The sequence below is a fragment of the Schistosoma haematobium genome, chromosome 1 (genome assembly GCF_000699445.3).
Source record: "Schistosoma haematobium chromosome 1, whole genome shotgun sequence".
NCBI classification, from domain to species: domain Eukaryota; kingdom Metazoa; phylum Platyhelminthes; class Trematoda; order Strigeidida; family Schistosomatidae; genus Schistosoma; species Schistosoma haematobium.
In genome coordinates this window covers 93,295,299-93,304,971 of record NC_067196.1, presented here as the reverse complement: position 1 = coordinate 93,304,971, position 9,673 = coordinate 93,295,299, and the positions used below count along the sequence as shown (strand labels likewise).

The 9,673-nt window shown below is 33.5% G+C and overlaps 1 protein-coding gene across 3 annotated transcripts; it reads left to right on the top strand.

Annotated features, from left to right (window-relative positions):
* The first annotated feature begins 567 nt into the window (after positions 1-567).
* Positions 568-3,904, top strand: CD63_5 (cd63 antigen). Of its 3 annotated transcripts, XM_051210094.1 has the most exons (6): positions 568-660; positions 696-884; positions 922-996; positions 1,030-1,125; positions 1,161-1,247; positions 3,471-3,904. In XM_051210094.1, the coding sequence occupies exons 1-6, from the start codon at positions 595-597 to the stop codon at positions 3,615-3,617; spliced, it is 660 nt and encodes a 219-aa protein (XP_051075589.1). In that variant the 5' UTR covers positions 568-594; the 3' UTR covers positions 3,618-3,904. The 3 variants fall into 3 exon arrangements, with proteins under 3 accessions (XP_051075589.1, XP_051075590.1, XP_051075591.1); XM_051210095.1 differs by lacking the exon at positions 1,030-1,125 and having other exon boundaries at positions 3,471-3,876; XM_051210096.1 differs by having other exon boundaries at positions 1,030-1,247; positions 3,471-3,813.
* Positions 3,905-9,673: the final 5,769 nt, after the last annotated feature.

The following is a 9,673-nucleotide window of genomic DNA, read 5'->3' as shown; positions in this document are numbered from 1 at the left end:
ATTCTTCTCCGCCAGTGCTCTTGTTATCATTGCTTCCGCCATCGTTTTTCTTGCAGGCCAAAGCCAATAGGCCCATAGCCTCCCGAATTAGTACCTCTTTATCCGTACAGCAGAACATACAAAGCCAATGCGAGTTCGGCTTCGAGCATCTTTTGCAAGCCGTCGGACTTAAGCGTGTACACATTTTGTGGTACCACTTTTTACAATCGTCACATTGCATTCCCTCCTCCACGGGGAACAAACAATTTGGTTGCCCACATTTGTGAGTCTTACCAACCATTGTAATTCGATTTAAAAAGTTTAAAAACACAAAATGATCACAATCTGAACGCAAGTGTTAGTCAGGAGTAAAACAAGGTACCCAGAATAAAATTTAGCAAAAAAGCGACGTCTTTTCTACCTAGAACCATTTGAGAAAAAAAGACATGGTATTTTACTATTGTTATAAAACTTATTTGATGTACAAATAGCCATGTGTTCAGTATTCAATTGTCTGTTAACTACTACGTGCTTTGTTTTACTGTATGCAAATGACCTTATCCCTTCTGACTATTATTTAAGAGTGTAGTAAGTTATCACACGTCTGTTGAGGACATGGCTCTTGGTTGTGGGTATAAGTGTTTGCAATGTTTGCTAGTTATTTTCAATTGTGGAGCGTTCGTAAGTTATATCCTACGTTTCGTTGAGATAAGTAGATATGTGGTCTCGGGCTGATTGTGGTTGGTGCACTTGGGCTCCATTCTGTTGTAAATCACTGGAAAGACATTGAACCTCCATTACAATCGCTTATTATCTTTATTATTGTCCTCGGATGCTTCTTATTTGTTTTGGGGGCCTTAGGAATGTTTGGCGCCTGCACGAAGAATGTGTGTTTATTAACAACGGTAACGAAAACTATGGAAACTTATTATGTCCTTATAGTATTGTATTCTTTTATCAATTTTGATAGTTGCCGAAATAGCAGCAGGAATATTTGCAATATTGGAAAAGCCAAAGGTAAGAGTTAACCGGCAAACTCCATTGTTATAGGTAAAAAAACACGTCACTGATGCATTAAGAGAATTCGTAAAAGAGTACTCTCACGACGAACATGTTAGCAAAGTTCTTGATGAAGTTCAACAGAAAGTGAGGTGCAATTCCCATCATACATTTTTATTTAGTTACAATGCTGTGGTGCTGATTCTTCAAAAGATTATGTCACTCCACCACCGGAATCCTGTTTCAAAGATGGCCAAATATTTAAAGAGGTAGATTTATGTTTTTGCTTGATTTGTGATATTTGTGGTTCATTTTTAAGTATTTAACAAGGCCGAGGAATAAAAGTTATAGCAGAACAAAAACAAGCAAACACCAAGTGTTCACAACAAAAAATTACGGTAATTATAACACTGAATCAAATACGAATTTGATAATATACCGGAAAAAAGTTCAAGAAATATCATAAACCATATTAATTAAAAATAAATTTTAACCAGGTTTCCGAAGGGAGACGCTCATTCACGTTAGTAACAAAAATACGACTGACTGTTAAGTGACCAAGACTAAACAATCGGTTAGCCTAATAACTTACATGAGAAAAACCACCTCAAACCAAAACTTTCAGTATTTTTCGTCGAAGGCAACGAGTTCACAACACATCTACCCCTTCCTAGAACTAATTCACATGTTTGTGGTGTCAATTCTACTTAAGTCAATCGAAGCTGGAGGCACCGAATATTCTTATACCATGTTCCAGGATTAGTTATCTCTATGGAGAACCTTGTATTTATCTGGCTTTCGAAATAACCCTATTATATGACGTTTGTAGGGTTGGATGATGGGGGAAAAAGGAAGGTAATACGTTGTTAAATAATTTCCAATTATAAGTCACAATTAAGCCATCTCCTTATGTATGGTAGATGAATGTGAGGATTTTTGCTATTCACTGACTAACTTGGAACTTCGGTATTTGTACGTAAACCAGTCTTTTGGACCATTTTTGAATAAAACCCCAACATGTCTTTTAAAAGTAAGCGTTCAAAATTCATGTAGTTTTCTTATTTGGATCTGTATACCACTCTGCAAAGCGTGATATGGACGCTTTCCTCTTTGTTTCTGAATTTTGTCATCACCCATAATGCTTTGAAATCTTTATATAAAATCATATTATGGTGGGTAGTGGTTTTGAAGTCACAGTTTGCTATGACTAATAAATTACTATGATCAGGAAGAACTAGTGGGGATTTGCAACTATTTTTGTAATTATTGTCATCTGTACGAATATGCACCAAACTAGACTGTTAAGATTTTGACGTGTCTCTGAACAGTTAAGTAATGTGTTGAAAACTTTTCATACAGCCTAAACATCAGAACAAATATCAAATTCCCGACATGTTTAACTATCATCTGCTTGATGCAGTATAGCAGTTTATTATTGCACTAGGAAACTCGACAATCCTAAGCATAAGTGAAGGGAGCCTTGCTAATGTTTTAAACAGTGATCTGATATTTATATTTTCCAGTACAAAACTTTATAACTGGTACATATCGTACTTTCTTGACAGACAAGAGATAGATTTCTGATGGTGCATAAACGTTTGAGCTTAAACGGAAGTCTAGGGCGTAGAACATTTTTGATGGATATAATCTTAATATTCGATGGAACCTAGGGAATACCGTTATCATTGGATTTCATCGAGCTCTCGATTCGCAGGAAAGCTTATTTTGAGCACAGATGACTGTTTTCAAATCCATTTTTTCTACTACCCAACAAGTAGGAAGTTTGTGAAAACTTCATAATGAGATTTTGGCAACTTTTTGGGTGGTAATAGATGTTAATCCAAATTCCAACTAATGGAATATATATCTAAATAATAGAATAAAATGATCATTGAATTCATTCGCTTCTATATTTTAGTAGTTACTCTTGCAATTTGTGGTCTAAAATGCGACAGTTCTTTTCTGAGATATACTACAAACATAATAATTTTTTGTTATAACTCTTCTACACAGTAATAACTGGTAAAAATTATCACTGCAAGAGAAAATTGCAGGGCTTCTTTTATACATGGCGACTCTTATAAAACATAAACTGTTCTACGGTATCAACTACTACAAGTTATGTTTTTGTACAAGCTATAAAGTTTTTGATTTTGGTATACTGTCATTAACACCTTACAAACGCAGGAAAGTTAACATCATTAAGCCGTATAATTTTCCAACTCATTCTAAAAATTCCACATTCTAGATATGATATCACTATTAATACGTGAGGAGACATAAACTAATAATCACAGTGAGATATCAAACGTGTGTGTTGTCTAAAATATTTAGCAAAGGGTGAATACAGATAGGGACTTCCAAAACAGAAGACCGTAGTGAAACAAGTATTCCTTTTACACTGTCTGTAGTCAGTCTCATGAGAAATCAAATAGGGTTTATTCTGTGGAATAACTATTATTTTATTATTTCATTATTCTTCTTCGTTTTAGGGATGCGTTAAAAAGGTCAGTGATCTAAGCAAAATGCACCTCAATGCTATCATAATTAGCGTATTTCTGTTCTCATTGGTCCAAATGATTTGTCTGGTATTTGCAGTATGTGTTCTATTGGCTGTAAAGCGCGGTGATGATGAATAGAATAACAGGACGAAAACGATTAGTGAAAAAATAGACAGAAGTAAGAGCAACCACTAAAAGTTTAGCAAACAACACCCTAATTTTTAACACAGCCGAAAAATATTGACTCAGTATTTTTATATACAATGGATTGTATCTTACATGAGGAATTTTCGACTTTGTGTTTCATCTCTTTCAATAAACTCTTTAAACCGTATTCAATGTGAAGTTAGTAAATTTATGGCTGTGTTTTTAACAGAACAATTCAATTATTCTTCGAGTTGCCTCCTACAATATATATATAATCCTGGGGTAGACTATAAGTGGTTTTCATGTCATAGTTCATTGTTGCAGTTTATTGAAAATTTCCCTTCGTATGAAACAATAGGTGTTTGACACCGGGGTTATAAACTAATGTAATCTACTGACTGTCTAATTATTTAGAAAGCTGTGAACTACCGCATATATACAACCAACGAACTATTAGAATTTAAATTGGTATGTATGTAGAGACTTGTTGGGGAAACTATCTACAACAGTGGGGGTACTGCTATTCGAGAGTTACGCATACAGTTGTCAAATGAGAAGCGAAAGTTTTCCAGAGCGTCTAGATGGTTTAGTGAATAATTTGCCTCTTTGTGAATTCTAGTATGCGTTCAAACAGATAAGTTACCACCGCATTCTTAATTATCATTCTTCATGTCAATACTAGGTGTCAAGTGAATTTAAATTTATTATTATTGAAAAATTTCAACGAAAATATACCTGGAGAATTCCTGCTTAAAATGGGACTAAGTACATAGGAATCCGCTTGAATATGCATGAGCTACACGATGACGTGTAGCGATTCGGTGTCTCGGTTGGACTTCGCCACGTCAATGTATCAAAACACAGTTAAGTTTTCACCAACAGTATTGTACAACTAAGTTTGTTTTCATATAGATTTTGCACCTTTAAACTTGAATGAAGGAAGAACAACGACCAAAGCAGAAGAATTCGAATTTATTTACTCCTTAGATTACGTTCATTTGCTTATACTTTAAAAATAATAGTGTTAATTATTTAACGACAAATTAGTTCATATGCTCTTCATTAAAGAAGTGCTCATCACCAACATTTTATACAAAGAATGATACGTATGAAAAAATGTTTTTAGGCGATATTCATATGGTTGATGATGAATGTCAAAATTCTATAGAGAATATGGATATGGAAAAGGGCTGATGAGAAAATGTAATGTAAAAGTTACATAGTAACAACTTCAGAAGAGAATTACTCATATGGTTGAGATGAGCAAGGCTCAAATCAGACCCAATAAAACGAATCAGTAGTCGCATAGACAAAATGAGATAATAAAAAACGGAGGTAATCTTGTCATCGAAAGAATAACAGCTTCACTTTGAATGGATACATCCGATCCAAGACCTTCGATAACTATGGGTTTGGTAAAACTCTAGAAGTCCCATCCCCGTCGCCACTTTTTATAACTTGTAACCGCCGATCAGAGGGCAGTGACTTATCGATCGGGCCAATGACGCGTAAATCCGTATGAGCAGCCTAGAGTCCTGATTGGTCCTGCTTTCCGCCTAGCCCAGCCAGTTAAGTCCAGAACATCAATCCGAGCCTTTGAGATATGAATCGTTATATTTCAAACATGCTGTGTTTATATACCAGTCAAACAGACCAAAACGTACTAATAAAATATGAAACAGCATTTGTACAAGAATTACCTAGATGTGGCTGTGAACGAGGGAGGTAGTAATTAATATACTGGGTATAACTCAAGAATTGTAAAACGTATAATAATGTTTCATAGATCAAAATAAAGCTTATAATAAGAGGAATATGAATATGCATAGCTTAGTTACTTAATAATTATACAACAGAAACATGCGTTTAGTACTGGTCCGTAAATGGATCCCAAAAGTTACCATTCATTATTCTTGTCGAGACATAACAGAGCCACTACCTAATTAATAATTTAGGGATTTCAGCATCGCGTTTTTTATCATGCAGATGACGGTAAATTTTAATGTTAATGCCATGTTGACCACTTGGGGTTAGATGAACGATAACTCACCTTTCTGTTGTTTTGACTTGTGATTCAAAACATACATTTAAACTGGCAAACAAATGTAGAGGTAAAACGAGATGAGTATTTGTTTAGCTTTCAGTATCTCAATGAACGATTTGTTTATTATAGTGAGATAAGTCTTGTTTCACTGCGTAAGTTCTTAGTAATGCAGACCATAGTTTTCAGTCAATTGTCCCGGCTATCTGTTCATTTGTGGATCCGAATCGCAAAATATCTGTCTTTAGAAATGCGTGTTTATTGACTAGAACTGAAAAGAATTGCTTTGACGATAAAAGTAGCTGGAATAGTACCCAACGGTTATGTTTACGTAAATAATCTGTTCAATCGACTTCTGACGGATCTCACTGAATGCTAAAAAGCGAATTCTTGGAGTAAATGTTTGGTTGAAATTCTGTGTAACTCACATTAACAAAAGAACTCACCCAGTCGTTAATGAATAAAGATGGTTAAACGAACCACACATTATTCGACTATATCGTTATTTAAACTGTATAGTCGTACTGAAAGTCAGTTTTCCATTGTCTAGTCTATCACAACAGGGAGGAATGCTGAATTATTTAACAGTTTCCAAAAATAACAAAACATTTCAAATATTGAATATAATCTTTATAGTTGATTTGGAGGTAATAAGACACTAATTTGTGGAAGAAATATTTAAAAATGGTTGTTCACTTTAAGAATAAAAGGAACGCAAATTATAAGACAATGATTTGCGTAAGCAGTTTGTGAAACTACAGGGAGTCTTATGAAACCTTGGAATTAATTAACTTTATCCACTAACTTATTTTAACATTACCATTAGTTGTCTAAAGACGTAATAACAGTTGTACTTCTTTGGTCACAGAGGTCCTCAGATTAAGGATTGATTACCTAATCAGGCACTCGTGTCATACACACAGGAGAGTTAAACTGAGATGAAAGTTCCTACTGTTTGTCATCAAAAAGTACAACAGAAGATTTACCAGTCACATATTTGTTGAGGCTGATAGGAAACAAACTAACATGAATATCGTCACCAAAAGAATTTCTTAGCTTAAGCCTTACCATTTCTTTCATTGTTACGACAGTACCATAGATATTCAAGAATTTCACGTAATTTTCAAGACATCTCTGTTGATACAGATGATACATAAATATGGAGTTTGATTAATTTATTCAAATTTTCACGACAAGTCTTTAGACGTGATTTATTACGTCGAAAAAGATTTGAGAAATTCGACTGAAGTTTATTAGAATGTAAAGCTGTATAATTACTTGAAAAATTTGTGGTTTGTCAAACAAGATGTGTAAAAATAAGGCTTAACTCGCTGGGATACTACTTTTCACTTAAGATTAACAGGTCTATTTATCAACTTAAATATATAAAAAACTCACATGCGGAGAAATAATCATGGTTTGTAGATTAGGAGGGCTGAATAAGCACCGAAATTGCTGAAAAACTAGATATATTCAAGTGGCTCAATAGGAACAGATTACAAAAGCCCATCTTTCGCCACTCCCTATCATACAGTCGAAATAAGACACAAAATAGGTGTTAATTTAGTCTTTGTGGCCATCTGTAAAAGTACCCGAACCCTAGTACTCAGGTTTGTTAATGTTTCAGACATACGAGCGTTAAAACTCCCATGTTTGATAAAAACAATTTTGCATTAAAATGAAACCTACCGTGTCAATTTTCATTTGTTATACACAATGATGTGGCAACATTTCGCTTTTCCCACTATCGGCTTTTACTATCTTCCTCACTACCTTACAATTTGTTCAACTGGTCCTGTTTTCGATACATAGAATTCTTAACAAGTAAATCTGTGATTACATTGTTTGGTGTGCCTTTGTAGTAGGCCCATTCAACTATTGTTTTTTTATCTGCTCACTGTAATATAGACACGTAATCCATTATGCAAATTTCTGTGTGAGTATGATTGAGCACATTTCCGCTTATCAATCTTTAATCTATTCTCCCATCGGTTGTAATACACAGACAATCAATAATTTATCCATACTTGATTAACACTCATAAATATATATGAATTTTTAAAACGCACGCACAAACATAAACACACACACTCTTGTTTTCTATGTGTGCTTGGTTCCTGTACGCTTGCAAATTTTACCAATCTGTAGTTAGGTTTTCAGTCGAGCTTGATTTACTCATATTGATCGTTGATAAACACCATCAACTGGCTGAAATTTTTTAATACAATGAGGTACATGGTAGCCATAAATTAAGATCTTTCACGATTTCTTAATCTTGTAAAAGTTTCAAGATTGGAAACATGGTGTCAGTTGATTGTAATCTTAATGCAATTCGATAAGAGGAATGCTTAGTCAAAGCAACTTTAGATTTTTCGAGTAATGTTTCCCGATGTATGTGAGCCATATTCGTCATTTAAACATAAAAAGTAACGTTGAATTAGTTATTGCTGTTGCGTCAACGTTGACACGGTACAAACTTTAATTTCTAATCAAGATTTTGATTTTGCATTAGCCTAGTAGTTTAATATGGAGGTGATTGTATATTTTCTGACATCATCTTTTGACAAAAGTGAAAGGAGTTTTATTGTGAATAAGTTTGACGTAAGAAAATTAATTGGTAAATGAATTTAAAAATAATATTCATGTGACTGTATTTCTTTTTTTTGTTTTCCTGATACGTCATGTTACTATCAATAATTGCTACCTTTAGTTAACATATTGATTTCAATATACGTACAAATTATTTATAATACTAACTAGAAATCATTAATAAATATATAATATCTGCAATGAATACATGAGAGTATTACTGAAATGTCTATAAATTATAGATAGGGTCTGAAATTTTTAAAAAATGAAAGCATCAGGGTTAAATCATTGATTAGTACATTTTGTTGCACGTATTCAATGTTGACAAAACCAGTCATTGGTAGTATTTTTACTGCTGCTAAAGATTCCTTGATATTACCTTGAATTTGCAAGTTGATTAATATCAGTTCGTTGAAATATATTCAACGACGTGTAACTAAATTGTAATACCAAGTTAAACTACTTAAGACGTACATGTATTATTAAAGACTAAACAGTTGCATAGCTTAGCACAGCGAATATTCAAGTCTTCTCAAATAATTTTGTCAAGATCAGAAATTGCAGTTGATTAGTAATTTTTTTTGTAAAAAAGAAACTTGAAGATAAGCTTTGTGAACGACCCTTAACTAGTTTTCAGCCAAAGCTTAAAGTGAAATTCCGTGTGATTATGATGTCTTTATATGTAGCGTTCATCTACTCAATAAATGGAAAACTGCTTGACATCGCACATATATTGTACATTGTGAAGTACATCCTCTACAAACTCAAGGATGCGTATCCTATCCCATATTAGCTATAGTGAAGGGACGAATTTCTCATTTGTTCATATACTTTACTTCTGGCAAGCTACTTTACATAGCCGTGTTTCGAAAGAGAACAGACGACATGAATACCGCTTTCATGGCTGGTGGTATTGATTTTATTTTAATTAAAACTATATTTGGGTGCGAAAAAAAGTTTAACACAAATAAATATCTTAAAGTTCACTGTAAGATGAAATGTTAAAGGCAAGTAATAAAAAGGAATAAATAGTTGGTTAAGAATTCTAACTATAAACTTTGTGAAGGAGCCATATAATGAGACGGCAAAAATACCACTAGCATGTTAATTACAGAACTAGTAGCTTCCCTGAGTTTATATCTTTGCAAATAACCTTTAATGGTATAAATGAGTATGTTGAAATGAACACTTATTAGGATGTCATTTGAAGGCAAATTATAAAGACCATAATTTAGCTAACATGCTTTTAGAACAGAAAACGCGTGAATAAGCTATAGGAAACATTCAGTTTTATTTTGTTACCCTAAAACCCATGTTTGATATTTAACAAATAAAAATTAATAGTGTTTCCAAGTAAGCATTTTTGTTTGTGATATTGAAAATCAAGTTCTCAGAGTACTAAATGACAACTTCATAA

Coding starts and splice junctions, on each gene's coding strand:
- CD63_5 (XM_051210094.1), top strand. CDS start 595: ATGGCTCTTGGTTGTGGGTATAAGTGTTTGCAATGTTTGCTAGTTATT. Junction 997..1,029: donor CAATATTGGAAAAGCCAAAG/GTAAGAGTTAAC, acceptor CCATTGTTATAG/GTAAAAAAACACGTCACTGA. Junction 1,126..1,160: donor TTGATGAAGTTCAACAGAAA/GTGAGGTGCAAT, acceptor ATTTTTATTTAG/TTACAATGCTGTGGTGCTGA.